The sequence below is a fragment of the Cricetulus griseus genome, chromosome 6, assembly GCF_003668045.3.
Source record: "Cricetulus griseus strain 17A/GY chromosome 6, alternate assembly CriGri-PICRH-1.0, whole genome shotgun sequence".
Lineage (NCBI taxonomy): Eukaryota > Metazoa > Chordata > Mammalia > Rodentia > Cricetidae > Cricetulus > Cricetulus griseus.
In genome coordinates, this window is record NC_048599.1 from 115,141,359 (window position 1) to 115,163,309 (window position 21,951).

Consider the following 21,951-nt stretch of genomic DNA (forward strand, 5'->3'; position numbering starts at 1 on the left):
TATAAGCACCAGGACAATGAATTAGGAAGAAGAGCAGGGTAAGAGAGGCTGCTAGGGAAAGTAGAAATCTACTTCTCCTCCACTGGTGGGAGCATCAAGTGATGCAGTCATTGTAGGAAGTAAGTTAGCAACACAGTAAAGCATTGAACATAGAGCTACAGTTAAGACCCATTGGTGCTAATACTACATACAGAGGCAGGAACAAACAAAAACAGATGTGCTCATCAAAGTTCAAATACAAAAATGCAGCAGTATTCGTAACAGCCCAAGGTGGAAACAACCAACTGTCCATAAGGGATAACCAAAATGTGGTAAGTAGACACTGTAATTCTTGATTTGGTAACAAAACTGTATGATGTCGATTCATACTAAAAAAAAGCATGTTCCAAAAACAGCATACTAAATTCACTCACTGAAAATCACAGCTTGTTATGATGCTAATTGTACAGAGTGCCCACAATAGGTAATGGAATCGGAGTTGCTTAGGGCTTGGGAACGGGGAATGAAGGATGGGGAGGAATGTGGAATGATTGGTAATGAGTTTAAGTTTGTTTGGTTTTTTTTTTTCCCCCTAGGTGAGATTTTTTTTTAAGAAGTTCTAAAATTAGACTTTAGCAATGGTTGCAATCATGTTAAAATGCCTTTTAAAACTGCACTGGAAACTTAAAATATCTGAATTATGTGGTATGTAATTATATTTCAATAAATCTGTTTTTTAAAAAACACAACCGGCTACATTACAATGGAAAATGTATCAGTTTAACTTTAGAAAATTAGAAACTTCTGTGAGTCATAAAACACTATAACCTAATTAAGTGGAAAATGGAACAAAGAGGTTTTTTTTTTTTAAATAAAATTCATGACTGACAGCTCAAAACAAACAGTAAAACTGTGAACATTTCTAGGAAACATACACTATCGAGATATCCATATCCTCAATGTTAACCATATCCTCAATGTTAACATATCCTCAATGTTAACCAAGTATGTCTCGACCCAGCCATTCTGCTCTTACAGCCTAGCCAATGAAAAGAACTCACATTCCTTGAGCTGGTAGACAGGAATGTTCTTTCACTGTTCTTTATCTAACTCCTTACTTGTTCAGTATTAGGGAAAACAGGCAAATGTGTGGCTGTTGTTTTGTGAACCACAGAAGAGAGGGAGGGAACTGGGTGTGGTGGTGCATGGCTGCAATCCCATGAGGAGCTGAAGCAAGACTGGAAGACAGAGGCCATCCTGGGCTCTACAGGAGACCCTGGCAAAATTGAACAATAGACAAAGACAAAAGTAATTGTCAGTTAGGAGGGACAGAAGGACTAGACAACTAGTACATCCTCCCCAGCCCCCTACCCCCTACCCCCCACCCCCACCATTTTTAAGATCACAGGATTGGTCTTAAGCAATCTTCCTGTCTCAACCTCATAAGTAACTGAGACCACAGATGTGTGCCACCATGCCTGGCAATTCCATATACTTTTGTGTATGGATAAAATTTTTGTGTTGTATATCACACATATATGTATGTATATGTAGATACATATACACACACACACATATATATGTATATATATATATATATATACATATATATATGCGCATTAGTCTGGAAGCTAAAGAAACACAACTCAAGCCTTATTAAGGCAATTCCTCATATGCCTTAAATACTAAGCTGTAGCAGAAAACTGCAGCACTGGTGTGCTGGTATTTCTTTGGATACTCCTGGAGCAAATTCTGGGTGTAGCCAAATGACACCTAGGACTCAGAACTAGTGAGTTCTGAGACACCTAGGCAGAGAACTAAGTGGACTCCAGGCTCTCGGAATCAAAAGGGAACAAACACTAGCTCTGAGTATGAGCACAGATTTGGAGAAGAATGCAGGAAAGTGTGTGTGTGTGTGTGTGTGTGTGTGTGTGTGTGTGTGTGTGTGTGTGTGTGTGTGTGACACACCTAGTCTTGGTAAGGGACAGCTGTCTGCCTATCCCTTGGAGAAAGTTACCATACAACTTTCAGAAGGAAACAAAGACCATTCCCGTGACCACAGCAGGGAATGTATCCTTGCTGAAGGCTGGTCTTAGGCCCTCAAAGGAAAGCAAGGGGTAGAAGTAACTGTCTCTACAATGGGAAGAAGGACTGTGTGTTCCCTGCCTTATTCTCCATCCACAGAAGCAGCCTCACAGATGCAATGCACCACTCTCAGCCTGTGCTCTCCACCATGCATGAAACCAGAACATACAGTCTCATTTGTAGCTCATGTGTCCTCAGTATACAGGCAGAATGGTACTAGTGACAGATCAATAACTTCCACAAATTTCAGGCATGTTCCATTAATGACTGTGGGATCTTTGCTTTCTTTTCTTCAAAGAATTCCGAGCCAGAAGCTGTTCTAAGAGCCCTCCCAACTCTAACAGTCTTAGAAGCCTCCATAATCTCTGTGAGCCTCTCCAAGCATCAAAGGCAGCAAGCAATTATAGATGCAACTGGACGCCAGCTGAATGTTTTCCTAAACATGAACTTGATCTGATTCAGCTGTGATGATGCCCCCGACACTATACCCTGGGAAGAAAGGAAATGGAAATGTCTAAGAAGCCCGGACAAATGGGAAGTTTAAAAGGAGGGTCACGGAGAGACCCTCACCCTTTAAAGGCCTCAGCAGGCACACCAGCCCTGACAGAAAGCCTACAAGCACCAACCATTTAGATGTTTTCCAGAAGATGGTAACATCAAAAACGGCTCTCGGTGAACTCTGAAGGGAGTGTCAGATCAATACTACTTTGTGGAAAGCAACTGGCAGTGTGCAGCAAGATTCCTCTTACCAATGCAGGCCATTTCGGTGAGTAATTCCACTCTGGGAAGCTACTATTGTGAGGAGATATCCAATGTGAAAAAAAAAATTAATTTACCAGAAAAAAAGCATCAGGAGTTCTGGAGATGGGTTCCACATCAATATAAAGGACTTACTGTTAAACCATATGCTTATAGGCAGGGTCTTATGTAGCCCAGGCTGTCCTTGAACATCTGACTCTGCTACCTCTACCTCATAAGCACTGGGCCTACAGGCATGCATGGCTGTTCTTGGCAAGATGGGAAATGATATACACTATGATACATACGACACAACAGCCAAAAATTCACACCAGGAACTACTAGCAAAAACAGAAGGCATTTTAGGTTGTGCTACAAGGTTTGTTTTGTATGCAACTGTTCTGTCGCACCCTTCCGTGCCCTGGAATTATAGGCATGTCCCACCATACATGGCTACCAGTTCTTTGAATGAAAGACAATGTAAACATTTAAGTAAGAACTAGCTTTAAAATCAATTATAGAATATTGAGAATCAAAAATAGAATATAGGTATTTATTGAGCTGACAATCAAGTTCTTAAAGAAAACTAGAAATACAAAGGAAACTAGAAATGCTTTACAATATGGTATAAAGCAGGAAAAAAGAACAGGGAAGAATTACATCATGTGGATGATGGCAGGTATACATGGGGTAGGTTTGGGGGAGCCTGGGAAGATGGATCAGTCGGTGATGCTGCTCTGCAAGCGTGAGGACATGAGTTTGAGTCCCAGTACCCACATAAAAAAGCTAGGAATGGCAATATGTGCCTGCAACCCCAATGTTTGGGAGGCAGAGCCTGCCTTGGATGGATGGGGAGGCTGTGGGTACAGTGAGAGAATCTCTTTCAAAATGTAAGGGGGTGAAATCAGGTGTGGTGGAGCATGTCTTCAATCCCAGCAGTCAGGAGGCGGAGGCAGGTGGATCTCCAAAGTTTGAGACCAGGCTTACAACAACCACAGAAGTATCTCAATGGATCTAGTGATAAAATGGATCTTCCAGTTAGAATAGTATCAAAAAGTAAAACAATACCCAGAAAGTAGAATAGTCTAGCAAGCAGTGGAATAAATTACAAATAAATAAGGAAGGTTGCAGAAGGGTAAATACCAATAACTCTGAATATAAAGTGGGGGTTAGTGGGGGTTGCATAGATAGCTCGGTGGCAGAACCCTTGCCTAGCACTAAAGGGGCCATGAGTTCAATCCTCAGTACTTCCAAAACTAAGTGATTAAAATGAGTAACTCAATTATATAAAATTTACATCAACACAAGGTTAATGCCATCTGTTTGTTGTTTGTTTGTGATAGAGTCTTGCATTGTAGCCTTGGTTGGCCTGGAACTCGTTATGTAGACCAAGCTGGCTTTGAATTTCTGTGCCAGTCTCCTTTCTCTGTTTTCCACAGGTGGCAGTTAACATGCATGTGACACCCAACCTAGTTTTAATGATATTATCTCTTGCCCACAGGATCTAGATAGTCACCTAGTATTAACCCACATTTTCATGAATGAAAGTTATGAAGTTATGTTGTTCAAGGTGCCTAATTATAGATACAGCAGCTGACTCATGATGGAATAGCAGTTCCAGTCTCTGACAGTTTCTTGTTTGTTTTTTAAGGTATACATTCCAGTAAGGACAAAGCATTGCCCTTTCCATGAAGGAAGTGGTCCGGTGTAGTCAACCCACCTCCAAATTGCTTGCTGGTCACCCCGGGGAATGGTGCCAAATCTGGGGCTCAGCGTTGGTCTCTGCTGTTGGCAGAGCTGTCACTCATCAGCAGCTGTAGCCAGGTCAGCCTTACTGAGTGCAAGTGCATGTTGTCGAGCTCATGCATGACTTTAATCTCTACCACCATGTCCACTCTGTTCATGGGCCCATTGGGCAAGGAGAGATGGCCAGGGAAAGAGGCTGACTGTCCACAGAATAGTCATCCCATCTACTTGACTACTGAACTCCTACTCTGCCAAAGTTACCTTTTAATGAGCATTTTTATGAGACACAAGTATCCTTTGCCCACTCAAAGAGATCTATCCACATACTTCTTCCTTGTCTTAGTTACTTTTCAACTGCTGTGACAAAACATTGTGACTAAGTCAACTTACAAAAGAAATTGTTTAAAATTTGGGACTCTCGATTACAGAGGGTTAGAACCTTAATGGCGGGGAGCATGGCAGGAGGACAAGCTCTAGAGAAGTAGCTGAAAGTTCACACCCTTATCAACAAATAGGAAGTAGAGAAAGCTGTTGATACCTCAAAGCTCTCCTTCTATGACACATATCCTCTAACAAGGCCATGCCTCTTAATCCTTTCCAAACAGTTACAACAACTGGGGACCAACCAATTATATGACTCTATAGGGGCCATTCTCATTGAAACCACCATAGTCCTCAAATGTCTTTCTCACCAATTTTTCCAATCATGCTCTTTCTAAGTTCCTCACCCTCCAGCCAAAACATTAGCTACAGCCTACGAATCAGGAAAGAACTGTGCATCTGCCCATTCCTTCTTCCAAGCAAAATGTACAACCATGTGTACTGACCGCCTGAAGTTTGATTAGCATCGAGTCATGAAGTGTTTCTATACAAGCAAGTAAAACAGTTTGGAGATTCTGAGTGGTTTGTTTGTGGAGAAAAGATCTTGCTATGTGTAGCCAGGCTGGCCACAAACTCCTGATTCCAAGGTTTGGTATCCTTTAAAAGCAACTTCATAAATATAACAAATCATAACAAAAGTTAGCAAGGTAATTTGAATGCTAGGCCTGAATGACAGTCAGGGGCGCACAGGTCACAAGGGAGGTAAGATGGGTACAATTGCAGGTACAATGTATTTACTGTATCCTTAGTAGCAATAGTGCTAGTTTTAAAATAGATGGATATTTTTAAAGCCAGTGCATGTTCAACTGCCATATGTCAGCGAAGGAAGGAAGGAAGGAAGGAAGGAAGGAAGGAAGGAAGGAAGGAAGGAAGGAAGGAAGGAAGGAAGGAAGGAAGGAGAAAAAGCAGGCCGGTAAGACATTAGCACTTTGGATACTTTTCCAATAATATGGTCTAAGCAGAAACATGTTAGGAACTATGAAAATGTTATTTTGTGTCTTGTGAACCACTGCAATTCTTAAGCAGCCATCTCTGCCTTTCATTTTTTTAAGTTAAAATTACTAAGATAATGATGTCAGTCAGCACTGTGAGACACTAATTTGGCACGTGGGTTTAGGCAGTACACAAGAACTGTTCTGCTAGCATGGATCTGCTCAGTTGAACAAAGGCATCTAAAATGGAAGGTATTTTCTTGAATCTATCAAAATATTGAATATTCAGGAGGACAGCTACATCTTTCTGTCCATTAGACTGACCAAAGAACTTAGATAAATTTCATTTTTATAATAGAAAAAAACTTTGGGATATTTATAAAACTATCTGATATTGGCCCAGGAATAGGGACAAAGTGCTCAGGATATATCTGCCCGTATGAAGAGAGTTCTCTTGAAACTCTCCAGGACAGTCATGTTACCCAGGCTTGCCTGCCAATGCTACAGGAAGTCCCAAACAGACACTGACGTTGCCATCAGTAATAAAATTATGTCTGAAATGTAGTATTCCCTGGAGTCTCAGATGATGCCCAACCCTGGGGCAAAAGCAATAGCAATTCATTGTCTGAGCAAATGCATGGTAGAAAGTCAAATCTCTGTGCTTGGCATTACCTTCAACTGAGGTTCCTCAGTAAGAAACAGGCCCTGAATAATCCCTGTTCAGCACACTCGGCTAACACATTTTGCTTGCCCTAAAGCAGCAGTTATGTGAAGTGCAGAATATTAAAGAAAAAGCATTATTCTGTGATACTTGTGAAAGTGTAGGAAGGCACATTTAATTCAGGGGGTGGGTGTTGGACCACCTGCAGCAGAATTTTTCAGAAAAGGAAAGACTAGGCTCAGCTCTGAAAGTTGCATGGCCAAGTGGGATTAGTACAGCCAAGGTAAATGGGAAGGGCAGAGGATGGAAAACTGCAAAGAGGAAACATCAGGAATAAGGAGGGAATTCTTGCTGAAGTTAGGCCAGATGATCGGGTATCACCTGGGGAGTGGATGAAGGCAGAGGAGAACAAGAGCAGAGCTGGGAGTGGGGACAGGGCTTCCCCATTAAACTGACATAACAGGTTTCTTGGCTAAATCTAAATCTGGGTTTTAAGGTTCATGAGTCCGAAATTTGGCAACGCAAAAAGGTTTTGTTGATAAACTCACTAGCCTAGAGTGAAACGACATTTCTTAAATCAGGAAAGAGATGCAATTGGAACGGTCATTCCCAAGAGGGCAACCTAGCAAGAGAGACCCTGTGGGAAACACGATTTGAAGGAAGAAAAGACATCTGACACAGAGATACAGCAGTGAAGCAAGCAAAGGACATTCCTGGAATTTCCCTAAATACTGATAAACAGGTCAAATTCCTTGGCACAGGAAATCACTTCATACCAAAAAAACGTTCCCAAGTTCCAGCTAATGACTGAACTGTAAACAATGCTGTCCAAAATAAGAAAGTTCTGGAACAATGAAAGATTCTGGCTACTCACCAAATTCACACCACCATTTCTAACATATAATACCTCAGGGTTTTCCCTCTTACAGTTTACCATACAAAAATCTCAAACATCAACTAAAGGACTCACAAATAATGCATATGCCATTTCAAGTTACACAAATATTTAGGAAACCAGAAACTAATTAATTTCATAGCCCGGGGCACAATCTAGATGAACTCTGAATGTGCTCCCATGTAATTGAGAAGAATTTTCATTGGCACATGATCAATGGGAAACCAAATTACCCTGCCTTTTGTAAGCAAATATTCAGCCAATTTAAAAGAATATCAAAGAACTGTGAGGACCCCAGCAGTAAGCACAGGAGGGGTTTTCCTCACATCTGAACCCCAGCCTCTTATGGCCAACTACTACTTGTTTTACTTTTCAGTATCAGCAAGTGTATGAAGCTGGCAATGAGGAAAGGGGTCAAGATATCTTATACAAGTAGTCCCTAAGCCATGGCCCCTGCCCTGTTATACAAGTCTGACTCTTCATCAGAAATTAAACTTCAGAGCTGTTCCAATGCTGGATGATGTCAGCAGGCAAACAGTTTCAATACACAAGGCTTGGTAGTAATGAACAGACTGTAGTCCATGACATCTGCCTGCATCCATAACTTTAGGGGTGTCTTGTAAGAGAGAGTGTTCCTCGATTCACCAGGGGAAAAACTGGCAAAGCCAATGGTGAACAAGAGTTCTTATATCAAGATCTTGAATCTATGGAAGTCTATCTTGGGCAGTTTATCATTATATAGAGAGGTAGATAAAAATACTTTGATCCCACCCCCCTCTGCCTGGACAGCAGCAGTTAGGAGTACCTACTGCTCTTGCAGAGACGTGAGTGCAATTCCCAGTACCCATGTCAGGTGTCTCACAACCACCTATAACTCCAGCTCCAAGAGATCCAACAACTTCTGGTCTGAGGGCACCCAAACTCCCACATGCACATACCCACACAGGCGCACACGCACGCACACGCACACGCACACGCACACGCACACACACAAATAAAAATAAATCCTTTTAGAAAAAAGTTCCTTTCTTCTAAAAGTTATTTGAACACTGAAAAACAATTCTTCTAAAAGATGTATTTTTTGAAGATGAACACTATGTTGCCCAAGCTAGCCTAGAACTCCTGGGCTCAAGGAATTTTGTTCCAGCTAGCTCAGTGCTGGGATAATAGGCACACGTGGCCATACCTGGCTCTCCCAGATTTCTTATAGACACTCACTCCTCTTACTTATATTTAATGTATATATTAAATAACCAATATAGCTTATGTAGATACTGGGAATTTTTTTTTCTTTACCTGGAGATTTTTTGTTTGATCTTGATTGTGTCAAGTGGGACTGTCGAGGCAGCAAAGGTGATGAAGGAAGAGACATGGAAACCCCTTTGGCCAAGCTCACACGGTAGGTATCTTCTGCTGTAGGAAGACCGCTCATGGGAGAGTCACCACTGTGACTGGAGGACAAGGTGGGTGTCTCTGAACCAAAGTCACTGCCTGGAGTGGAGAGATGACATCTAGGTTACAACACCACCCACAACAAGTTGATAAGACTTTAATTTCTAAGAGCTACATTCTTAGAATATAATTCCCACATACCAGAATACCCAATTTCTTTTAAATTATTTCCCTTATCACTCTTGAAATCCATTGCTTACAGGAGAAACTCAAACTTTACCATGGAAGCATCAATGAATGTGGCAGGAAGGCCCTTTCTGTTCCACTCAACTGCCACAGAAAGTCATGATCCACAAGACACTCTGGTTTCAGCGCACTTACAAGTAGGGGGTTACTGGGCTTTTGTGGGTATCAGTGGAGCAGCATCCAAAGCCAGGAGCTCTGTGGATTTAGAGCCTGCAGTCTGCTCCTCCAATACGGACAGGGCTGCCAATGAAAGACCCGGACTGCGCTTCCACAATGCTCCCTGGAACCACTTCTCTTTTCTGATCCTGTCTACTCTACCACTCTGAACCCCAGCCAACCCCAAACCATTCACTGAGCAGGCTCCCTTAGTATCTTAACCCCCAAATGAACCTGGGAACAAATTAGCACACCGTTATGATATAAAACTTTCTAGAGGAAGCAAATACTCCAGAAATATAGAGGATGCAATTACAGTGTACAAAGTGTATGAGAAATACAGATCCCAGTCAGGACAAGCTAAGAGAAGAAATGCAGCCAGTCTGCACGTCCTCAGATGATACACTTTGCTCCTATCCTCCCTGGCTCTGCCACCCCACCCCCAGTCATGTTCCCTCAGTATAGACCAAGAAGCAACTGAGGTCTGCAAAGAAACCCGAGTCATCACCCCACAGATTACAAACCATCTTCAAAGTGCTAAATTATAGACAGTAGAAATCGGAGGAAACATGTAAGGTTTCCATAAGCAGAGTCAGTCTGTCTGACAAATGCTTTCTAACTAGTCCTTGTTATGACTTCCTGCTAAAAAAGCAAAAGCAAACAACACATTTGAAAGAGGGGAGAAATAAAAAACCATGAGCTGAACAGCCAGGCAGGCACTCATTTTTTTTCCCAGATCTTTGTGTATAAGGCCAAAAAGGGATGTGACCAAAACCCATCATTGTCCATGTTGCATTGCTGTACTTGTTTTCCACACGAGGAGCCACAGGAACGGTTTGTTATAGCTGCCACAGAATGCCTCACATCCGCAAGCAATGCAATAGCAAAGGAAGAAGAAGAAGTTGTTGAGGTTATACCTCCACAGTGACGAGGACACGGGGACATCAGGCAACGTTGATTGTCCATGTGTTTGAAGAGAGCTTACATGGCCCCATGGGTGCCTGTGTATTACCAAGCCACAGACCTGTGCTGTCAATATCAGTAGTCTCCCTACCCATGACTTCCATGAAAACCCAGACTTTCAATCCCTTAATTTCAAGGGGAACACAAAGAAATGGAGAAAGACATATACCATCACGAGAAACAAGTTAAGTTTGTTCCTGAGGAAGGGGTTATTATCTCAGACACAGAATAACAGAAATTAGGGACTGTAGGGCAGAAGATTTAAAGCATTTCCTAATCACAAATTCTGCCCATAAACTTTGTTTGTATCAAGCAAAGCAAATATTTTCATTAACTGCAAGTCTGTGAGAAACAGCTTCCAAAGCATGCCGCAGCCACAAGAGCCCTCAGCCTTGGGAACAGCTGGGCTCCAGCTCTTTGATTTTATGTAGGCTGCAATAAAAATGGGACTTAGAGATGGGGCTTGGAGGAGGGGGACTTCTATTTCAACTTGACTTTGCCATCCCATGACAGTATCTGACCCAAACATGCTGTTCTGTTTGGTTTTTCAGAAACAATTAGACCTCCAGCTTCCTTTTATTGGGAAGGCACGGAGCAGGGAGAGCAGCTTTACAGATGAGCAGGGGGCACACAGCACCAAGTAGGAGATCCAGCTGCTCAGAAGCTGGACAGCATCCTGGAGCCTACAGCTTTAACTTTAACAGCACAGGGCAGCAGGTTAAGGTCAAAGAGAGCCCAGAGCATCCTATGACACCAGAGGCCAAAAGCAGAATTCTGGTAGGGGCACACACATCAATGATAAGGTATGCTCCAAGCAATCAGACAGCAGAAATTCCGTGTTGTAAGATATGTGTACACTGTGTGAAGATATATTGCCACGTTTGGTTTAATCAAGAGCTGAATGGCCAATAGCTAGGCAGGAGGTAGAGCAAGAGGAAGGAGGAGATAATTGAGGTGCAGAGGAGACACCAATGAGACATGGAAGGAGTTGGGCATACAGAATGAAAGAAAGGTAAAAAGTCACATGGTAAAATGTAGATTAATAAAAGCTGGTTAATTTACGGTATTGAGATCTAGTAAGACAAGCCTAAGCTAAGGCCAAGCTTTCATAATTAGTAAGAAGTATCCATGTCATTATTTGAGGGCTGGTAGTCCGACGAAAAAGCTTGTTACACCCCTGGTTGGTTCAACTTTCCTCAGCAGACGCTAAAAGATGTTTAAGAAGAACTAAAGATGTTTCACTACAACAACCAGCATGACTGAGACGTTTCACTGGGCCTTGAGTAGATGCTGTTTTAACTACAGCCTACTTTATTCCTCACTTCAATTAAGAAATAGGAAGTACATTCCAATCACCCTTCCTGTTGCTGCAGCAGAAAGGCCTGGGCTGGGCAGGACCAATGCATCCTCTCCAGGGTGTGTAAGCCATGTTAGCAATGACCAGGATTGGCCAGGCTCCCCTCCAACACTGGCAGGTGCTTCCCTCAGAGAATCACATCACCCCAGTGTGAGTTCATCCCAGAGAGCCCCTGATCCAATCACACCTCTCACAGACAGAAAACCAGTACAGCATTAACTGGGAGGAACAGAGGGAGGAGCTGGGGCCTTCTCCCAACCAGCCAGCTCAGATTCTAATACTATCCCCACTTGTTCAAGAATGCTGGGGGAGCCGGGCAGTAGTGGCGGACACCTTTAATCACAGCACTTGGGAGGCAGAGGCAGAGGCAGGCGGATCTCTGGAAGTTCGAGGCCAGCTTGGTCTACAAGAGCTAGTTCCAGGACAGCCTCCAAAGCCACAAAGAAACCCTTTCTTGAAACCCCACCCCCCCAAAAAAAAGAATGCTGGGGGAAATGGAGAGCCTCCCAAAGAAACACATTCTAAATTAGTTAAATATGTAAGGGACAATCATACCTTTTCTGTAAAGGGGCTAACAGAATCTTAGGCTTTCTAAGTTATATACAGTCTGATATCTGCACGGGTGCACTCACTCAAGCACACACATAACTCTTTTCCTATTTTAAAATCATTGATTTCCTGAATTCTAAAAATAAAAGATCAGGAACGGCATAGGGACAAATAGTCTTCTGTGTTTATAATAAATCAAATTAAAATATACACACAGAAGAAGTATTAGAGTGAAAGCTGTACATACAAAGATAATGGGCTCACCAAAGAGAATAAAGACATCCAGTAAAGCACTGAAAATTGGCAGAAATGGCTTTTGATAATGGTTCTTTAACTTTTCCCCCTACTCATAAAGACATTGAATGAGGATTTAAATTCACAATGGAAGAAAAACTGTGAATCTGGGAGATGAATGTTTAAAGGTGGCCATGCAGAATGTTGACATCCACATTGTAGATTAGAGTACATGGAGTATAGGATTAGAGACAGCTTTAATAAATCAGGGCAGGGAAGGCAGGCAAATGAAAGCAAGGCCTATCTGAGAAAGGCTAGACCTGAGAAAGACAGGGGTGAGCTCAGACATTCAGGTAAATAGGTCTACAGAAGCAGGAAATAAGATTTCCATTTGTCATGCAGTAAAGTGGCTGGGGAAGGCGGGGGCTGGAAGCTTCAAATAGAAAGAGAAAGATGTTCTGTTTATCCAGCTCCAGAAAATGGGACTGGGGTGATAGATTTAACTAGGGCATTAAATGTATTACAGCATCTTTTGTGGTTCCTTCCTCAGAGCGCACTGTTTTTTAAACATATTTTCCATAGTAAGGTTTTATAACCACATAACTCACATATTTACAGAAACCCAGCAAGTGGGAAAAAATTTCCTCTGCAAGACCCGGTGTCATTTTTAAGCCCTGCAGAAGGCTCTCTCTGCAACAGAAGCACATTAAAGTATCTTGTGTCTTATGTGTGACCTCCTGGCATCTAGGCAGAGCTAGTGATCATTCAGTGTACACTTTCAAAAAGAAAGGATACAGGGATCCATGTCAACAATTTTCTAAAACATATCCACACAATCATGACTAATCCAAAAACAGTACCATAGAACCACCAATAAATAAATAAATACGGAGAGAGAGAGAGAGAGAGGAAGGAAGGAAGGAAGGAAGGAAGGAAGGAAGGAAGGAAGGAAGGAAGGAAGGAAGGAAGAAACCCGCTAACCCCTGGGGTCCAAAAAGTACCAACTAATGAAACAAGTGGATCCTTTTGTCTTCAGATATTGCACAAACACCTTCTAAACAGAGGCCAGCAAATGTCCTCACAATGCATGCTATACAACCACACACACAAATGCACCTTATCCTGAAACATACAACTAAACAGACTGTAATTTCCTCCCTAACTGTCCAAGTTTTCCCTTTAAAATATGTCACCGTGCAAGAGCTATTATGCTTTAAAAATATACGACCTCAGAAAAATCTCCAATCTCATACCCCAAAAAAGCATAATATAAAAGAAAGGCTTTCAAGAGTGCAAGCAGGTGCCTGGACAGTGCTGTTTCCTTATGTCATCTTCACAACCTCCCTACCAAGCAGTGTTCCCTTCTCAGATGAGGAAACTGAAGAACAGAAAAGACTAAGTAACATGCCTGAGGGCACAGGAAATGTCAAAAGTGAGTTTGGGCTCAGGCAATCAAATGTTGAATCCATCTTCCCAGTGTCATTCCCTTTTAGCAGGCTGCCAAGATATGGTTTCAATATTATGTCATTCTGTGTACTTAATAGGGAAAACCAAAAATAGTGTATGTAGGTCTACACGCAGTCCCAGACCACCACGAAGAAGCCTGCTCCCTCCTCTATTTCCCAGTTCTGTGCTGGCTGCTTAATTAGTTCCAAGCACTCTGAACATTCCGCTGAGGAGGTGCCCAAGCCTCCTGATCATTAATTTTCTTTCAGTCACACCTTATGCTGCTGTCACACAAACCAAGCGTATCTGAAGCATAGGTGTTTAGTCATCAAGCACCCGAAATAGTTTCCTTTCCTTTCTCCTGTACTGTATGTTTATTAACTCCTGCGGCTTCTGCACCATGAGAAGGGCAGGTCTAGCCCCACCCCATCCCAGCCTGGCCCAGAGAAAGAATAAAGACGTGGGTTATCTGCAACCGACAGCAGTCTGGAAAGGTCTGTGGGATACCTGCAAAGTTCCTTATTCTCTGTTTCCTCAGCAGTGCATAGATGTTTACTGACCTTGCTGACCTCACCACCTCTTGGGTTCTGAAACTCTCAAGGCCACAAGTCCCTACATCTATCTGATCAGGGTGCGGCCCCAACTCCTCTGTTTGTTCGGGGAGGAGGCCTAGAGCTGTCCAGGAAGCTGTTTCAACTACTGCAGCTCAAGCCATGGGCTTTAAAACTCTCCCAGAGAGGATAATGCAATACAATATATAGCAGGGATTTCTCCTGCCACTGGAACAAGAAACTGGTCAGGATCTAAGATGATTGCGTTGGGAAGCCAGAAGTCAAGGCCAACACGGGAAAACCAAAAAGGGGGTGGGGGAAGGGAAGGAAGAAACTTTAGGAAATGATCATGTACAAAAAGTTTTCCTATATTTAAAAATGTGTATTTCATGGGGGTGTATGAGTCTATATTTGTATATGCTATATAATATGTATATACAGATCTGTATGTGTGTGATATACATGTAAACACGACTACTGTTTGTGAATGGAGGATCTCTAGAAGGACACATGGATTCTGTAGTCGTGCCTGCATCTGGAAACGGGAAATGAACAACTGGGAGCTTGGGCAGAGGTTAATCCTTGTATATGGTTGACCTCTCTGTGTGCATGCCTGATGCAAATATTTACATTCACACTCCCGAGGATAGAGCCATGTATATATTTGAAGGTCCTTGGGTTAAACTGGCCACCTGCTATGACCTAGCTTGGCAAATGAATGCAATGAAGTCCCATTCCACAGGTTATGTGCTCAAGGACACCTGCATGGTGACTGTCACCCAGAGCTGACCCTGACCACCTAAAAGGAAAGAAGAGCAGCAGAATGCCATTATCAATGGTCATCTTTGCTGTCACTGGAAGGATGACAGTCAGTTGATGGAGTACGTTGAGAAAAACTGCACCAGGCAAGTAGTTATACAAAGCCTCCCAAGAACCCCAGTAAAATATCTGTGAACTAAGGGACAAAAAATTCACATGAGCAAAAACCGTGTCCTCAAATAGGAGATGGCTAGAAAAGACAGACGAAAGAGTCCAGCAATGGAGCACACTTTGTTGTTGCAACACAGAGGGTTAACCACAATCTATTCGCTGCGGCTGTTCCACCCCAAGCTTCCCAACATAAACACTTCAAGGACCTTGACTAAATAGGTTCCCCTTAGACAACAGACCTCCCCTAAAATCATTGGCAGTAGGGAGCTGATGAAGTATACAGTTTATCAATGAAAGGAGAGTGAACACCTTGAAGACTCAGAGAAAGAAAACTGAGAACATTCAGGGACAGCTGGGTACCCTGGAAGAATATGGAATGGTTGGCCTACACCTTTCCCATGCTTGCTTTCTAATCACCTAACCTGCAGGGCAGACTAAGATAGACCAACACTTCATATTAATCACTGACAAAGAGCAAAGGCTCAGGACCATTTTTCCAGGGCATAGAGGGAAGAGACCAAAAAAAAAAAAAAAAAAAAAAAAAAAAAAAAAAAAAAAAAAAAAAAAAAAAGTTTAGCGATGTAAAAAGATTACAAACGTGGAAAACAAAAGCTGTTTCTCAGAAGAAACCCAGACATGACAAAGTCTTTAAAACCAAGGCCTGCTCTGACAGGAGGAATGCAGACAAAAGGGTCCACCAGGCCCTATGCTGCTTCCTTGGGAGAAGACCCAGTCCTAGTGTCATCTGGTAAAAACCAGGTACTGAAAACTTAGAAAAGACTGTCATGTACCAAGGTATGTGTTTTTGAATGTGCATGAAACAGAGGATTCGGCAAAGAACCAGAACCCAACCATTCTTGGTTCCTGAGCTGTCCTAGAGCACTGTAAAACAAGGTACCACAAAAGTTAATGTCTCACATTTCCAGACCCTAACAGCCCACAATCAATGTGTAGTGTGGGATCCTGTACTCTCCAGAGTCAAGGTAGTCCACACCTATTTCTTTGTTTCTAGACAGCACCATCTCTGATGTTTCTTGGCTTGAAAACTCATTCCAACCTCTGTCTTCATCAGTCCACAGTGTTCTCTCTGTGTGTTAGTCTGCTTGAGATAGGGTCTGATTCCACAGTTTAGACTGGCCTAGAACACACTATGCAGCTCAGGCTTGCCTCAACCTCCCAAGTCTTGAGATTACATCACACTCAAGCCCAGGCATATGAAATTAGGACCAACCTACCTAATCCTATCATGACTTTTAAATTGATCACATCTGTAAACACTGTATTTCCAAACTAGGTCATTTCCACAGGCACTATATTAAAGGTTGGAATTTCAGCATATCTTTGCAGGAAACACAATTTCAGTCACAACACTTTGCCCTCTCCATCCTCAAAAGCCAGAAGCTATATATAGAGGAAGGGAGTAGGAAGATCAAGTCCCATAAAGCTGAAGTAAGTTTTCAGTTGTATGTCATGTCAATCAAGAGCATCTGAGATGCTCACAGACTCAAAACAAACAGTACATTTATTACTTTGGAAACAAAAAGAAAACATCACTTAAGAGAACCATCTAAATTAACTACAGCTTTGGAGACACCATGATTAAAAAAAAAAAAAAATGTGTACTATATAACGCCTTCCAGTACTTCAGTCAATTGTCCCTTTCAATCCCCTTCTCTTTCAGGAAATGTGGTTTTAAACCACATACTTCACCCCATAAATGAAAAAGGAACCTCTTACCTTATCTGGGTGGCCTCTTAAAATAATAACTGTCCTGCCAGAACTTGCATTTTATATGATCAGAACAATGGGGAAAGAATGCCCCCACCAACAGCTTTAAACAAGCAAAGCAGCACAAAGACTGCTTTTGGTGCCAATGAACAAGTTACAAGAAAAAAGAAGAAACAGTTTGCCATATGATCAGCATTTTTTAAACCACATGGAAATAAACATCTAAGCCAGGATACATGGCATGTTATATGCTGTGTGACAATAGTGAAGTATGACACACAACCAAAGCCTTGGGAGGAGTACAGTAAGACATTGGTGGGTTCCCTCTTCTTTGACTGTTTTCAGTTTGGCACGTATTCTGGCAATGTTTAGGAAATGAATATTTTATAAAAAAAATATACCTGACTATCTAGCACACAGAAACAGAAAACTGTACCCATCTCTTTTTATTTCCTGGGGTTGCCCAGTAAAGCTATCCCACTGGATACTTATCAAGAAGCCTACTTTCCCTCTATCTAGAAGCTTCTAATCATAACCACTATGGACTTCAATCCACAGGTTTAGACTTGAGCTAACACACGCAACCCATATATGGAGGTCTTACTGACGTAAGATGGTCTATTTCCTACTTATTGTTCTACAATGACTGTCTTATTCCAATTTCTCTGGCTTCAACTTCCAAACTCAACCAATTAATGCTTTCTTTCCTTAATGCTAAATGTCCTTAGACATAAACCAATTTCATGCTCTTAATTCATATAATATTAAAAAAAAAACTCACTTTTCCCACCAAAGCTTCCTATGGTTGACATGAGAAATACAGGGCCCATGGTGCTGCATACATAACAAATATGTCATTAGGTGTTCTGAAACCAAGCAACTAAGGAACTGACAGTGCCCACAGGGTATCCATCCTTGAGCCATTCCCCCATCTCATTTACATGCTTTAACGCCATGACTACAGCCCAAACTCATTGACTCCTGAAATTCACATCAAGTGGGCATCACAGTAACATTCCAGGATTTGTAGCTATGTCTCAATTATAAATGTTATGTTTATTGAGTATATCTGGACTAATAAAGATGACTGCATTTGCTGACTGCATGAGTGTAAGTGTGAGTTTGCAGGTATTGGTTCTCTCCTTCTGTTATTTATATTCTGGGAATGGAACTCAGGTCATCAGGCTTGGCAGCCAGTACCTTTACCACTAAGCCAACTTGCCAGCCTCTAATAGGGATGATTAAGCTAGTAGTCACTAAGTCCTTACTCAATGTGCCAGACACCTCATTAAATACTTTACATATATTAATTTATTCATCATAGTCCATTTAAAAGAGATGCTTTAACATCTTACTTGTTCCAGATGAGGACATGCAAAGTTGTCCACATCTTAGAACCCAGGTGGCCTGACTCCAGTCATGACTTTAGCACACTGGCTTGCTGGCCCAAGTAGCAGTTGCCCTAACCAAAGTGCAAACTGAGAATGGAGAACTAACTGCGTGGTGCCTAAGAAATTCTATCACCCAAAGATCATTTAGCAAGTCGTGTTTCTCTGAATGATAATCATCAGGAACATTCTGTCACATTGGACATGATGACATTTTGGGGGTGGAAAAATAAGTGGAGGGAAAAAGACTTCTGGAACAATACCATAACCTGTACACCACCCCCTCACTCACTACTCAGTCCCAAACTCTGCCAGTCCCATCAGCAAAGCTGTGTACCAGAAACCTCACTACAAGAGAAGGGGCGAGAATAAAGGGAGCTGCTGTCTCTATTTCAGTTAAAAGGAAATTTCCATACAAGGAAAATGGAATCTATAAACACTTGGGGGGGGGCGCTAAACTTAAAGTTTTGAGGTAGAATGTGAAGTCCTCAAAAAATTCAAGTGTGAAGATTTGAGTTTCCACCGCAGAACCCACATAAACAAAAATGCTTTGTGGGTGCCAGGTTCTGGTGGCGCCCACCTTTAATCCCAGCACTCGGGAAGCAGAGGCAGGTGGATCTCTGAGAGTTTGAGGCCTGATCTATATAGAATGAGTTCCAGAACAAGCCCCAAAGCTACACAGAGAAACTCTGTCTCAGAAAACAAAATAAAAACAAAAAACAAAAATAAAAAAAAAAAAACAAGCTGCGTAGGCATGGTGGTATACTTGCAATCACAGCTGGAAAGGCAGAGGCAAGAGGATCCCTGAGCTCACTGCTTGGCTGGCCTGGCCTACCCAGTGAACACCAAGTCAGAGAATCCAAGGTGTGAGATACCCACGAAATAACACCCGAGGTTGGCCTCTATGCAAACATGCACGCATGTACACACCTCCAACACACACACACACTCACTCACATACTCAAAACTGCACAACACAACCAACTCCGTTCATATTTCAGAAAGACCATATAAATGGACTATGTACATGGAGTTATTTAACCAGGTAGCTTTTAAGCCTATAGTGAGTTGTGGACTAGGACAGAATGAGATGACTTTGCATTTACTAGTTTTTGAATTTTTGTTTTGTTTTTTGAGATAGAGTTTCTTTGTGTATTCCTGGATGCTCTAGAACTAGTTCTGTAGACCAGGCTGGCCTTCAACTCGCAGAGATCCACCTGCCTCTGCATCCTGAGTGCTGGGTGTAAAGGCGTGCACCACAACTGCCCGGCTTCATTTACTGTTTTTGTCTTTTGTATTCTATATACCATGTCTGTTCTGCCACCCCCCCACCCCGAGTCTCTCTCTCTCTCTCTCTCTCTCTCTCTCTCTCTCTCTCTCTCTCTCTCTCTCACACACACACACACACACACACTGCTCAGTTTTCTAAAAAGCAGCTTCAATGGCATGTCTGATAAAATATCTTAGCAACAATGTCAATATTGTGGCTCTGCAGTTAACTGTATTAACATTGCACTCTAACCATGATTTCTAAAACTTAAAATGGATTACAAGTTATTTGCTTCATTCATTCTTCGGGTATGTCTCTGGGTAGAGAGTCGCCTAACATCATGCACATTGAACAGCAAAGCTATATTCGCTAGCCATTCCCTTCTGTGTATCTGACTTGGAGGTGTAAGTATGTGAGTGAGCAAATGACACGGAATCAGCATAAACACAAGTATCAAATGAAACACACTGACAAATTGCTTTGATCAAATCATGTGCCTTGTTGTTTTGTAATAGAAGCCTTTAACTTTTGTACTTGTGTATCTGTGTGTAAAGTTCATCTCTATAAGATTACCAAGAACACAGTTTGCTACATAATGGGGGGAATACACTTATCCTAAGTTTTCAAAGCCACATACACAAATGTTGCGTAACTTGTTGGGATGTCCCTGCAGTGACACAGAAAGAAACTGCAGCAACCAGCAGCTCTAACCATTCAACAACTCCTGCAAAGGTACAATGTGTGGTTCCCAACCAGGAGAACTGGCCAGATTTAGGACTCAACTGCCCATCAGTTACACTAGAGCCCCTTCCTGTACAGATGAAATGACAGTGAATCTCAAGCACGGCACTTCATATGTACACACATCTTTGCGTACACAGGAACTTCTTGTTTCGAATCCTTGCACCAAGGCCCCAGTACCCCTCCCCTCTTCCATCTCTTAGGGAACACATGTCTTCCCAGAGTGTTTACAATTGTCCCCGCGGCATTCTGCTAAGGGCATGGCTATTAAGTAGCTCTTTCCTCCATCTGCACCAGATGGAGTGACCAGGGTCAGGTTGGTCACACAGACAAGTGAGCTAATGAAACAACATGTCTAAGACGCCAGTAGTTAACAAAGTCTAAAGGAGAGTGGAAAGAGACAGAAAAGCAAAGAAGCCAGAACGGGATAGCACTTACCATCAACTACAAGAGCAAACATTTCTAACATGTTTACTGTGGCCCAGACATTGTTATACAGATTTTAACTCATTTACTCTTCAAAGAGCCAACACCTTGGTATTGGCAGGGACTGGTTCTAACATCCCCCACTGGATACTAAAATCTTAGGATGATCAAATCCCTTATGGAAATTGACACAGTATTTGCATAAAACATACAGACATCCTCTATTACACTTGATTAAAATCACTGCCAGATTTTGGACAATACATAATACAATGGAAGTGTTATGTAAATTGGGGGTCATGCTGTATTATTTAGGGAATACAAGGCAGAAGTCTGTTTGTGGTCAATATTCATATAGTTTTTTTTTCCTGCTAATTTTTTTTTAGTTAAGATTTTAACATTCAACAGGTCAGCTCTGAAATGTTATTCTCCCCCATTTCACAGAAGCAAAACTGGAAAGATAGTGGGGTTCAGCAGCTTAAACTGGGAACTGAACCCAAGCACACAGGTCACTACTTCAGGGACAGAGAAACTATTCTACCTCTGCAAACTTAAGAACCATGTCATCTTTACATAGTTCAGAGTGCCTTTCCTTGGTTTTCTTTCTGTGCATCTAGGAATTGAACCCAGGACCTTGAGCATGTTAAGCAAGCACTCTACCACAGTTATCCCCCCACCCTTACCCTCCATTTACAAACCATCCAGTACATTAGGTAAACATAAGCGCTCAGCACATTGTTGTTGTGGGTGACCCTGCTCAGACACCCCTTGTGGGAAGGGGTGAGAAGAGGCAGCACCAAGGATGACTCAGGCACTGGGAGTCAGTGAGTGGCAGAGTCTGCTGCAGACTCATTTATTAAGGATGTTGGCCTGCTTTTATACCCCCTCCCAAGGTCCCACTGGCTCGGGAGGCTGAGTCTGCTGCACTGTCTTTTCCTCATTGGTGTCTCTGGTCAGGTGTCTCTTGCTCGGCAGTCTCTGAGCATAGAGGCAGGCTTGGCTCTGAGAGCAAGTGCCTGCCTCCCATGCTCATGCAGGTTGGCCTGGGCACCTAAGGCTTGGGTAAGCTGGCTGGCAATTTCTCCTATACATTGTATAAGAGTGAAGAATAACTTTTTCATAAGGACCATTATGTCTTTTCTAAAGAATTTGCTTCC

At 42.3% G+C, this 21,951-nt stretch overlaps 1 protein-coding gene across 11 annotated transcripts in view; it reads right to left on the bottom strand.

Annotated features, from left to right (window-relative positions):
* Positions 1-21,951, bottom strand: part of Tanc1 (tetratricopeptide repeat, ankyrin repeat and coiled-coil containing 1) — a 226,975-nt gene that overhangs the window by 104,949 nt on the left and 100,075 nt on the right. For all 11 annotated transcript variants that reach the window (XM_027420370.2, XM_027420369.2, XM_035446868.1 and 8 more), the window contains one exon: positions 8,714-8,908. In XM_027420370.2, coding sequence (XP_027276171.1) covers positions 8,714-8,908 — 195 coding nt within the window. The remainder of the gene's footprint in view (positions 1-8,713; positions 8,909-21,951) is intronic.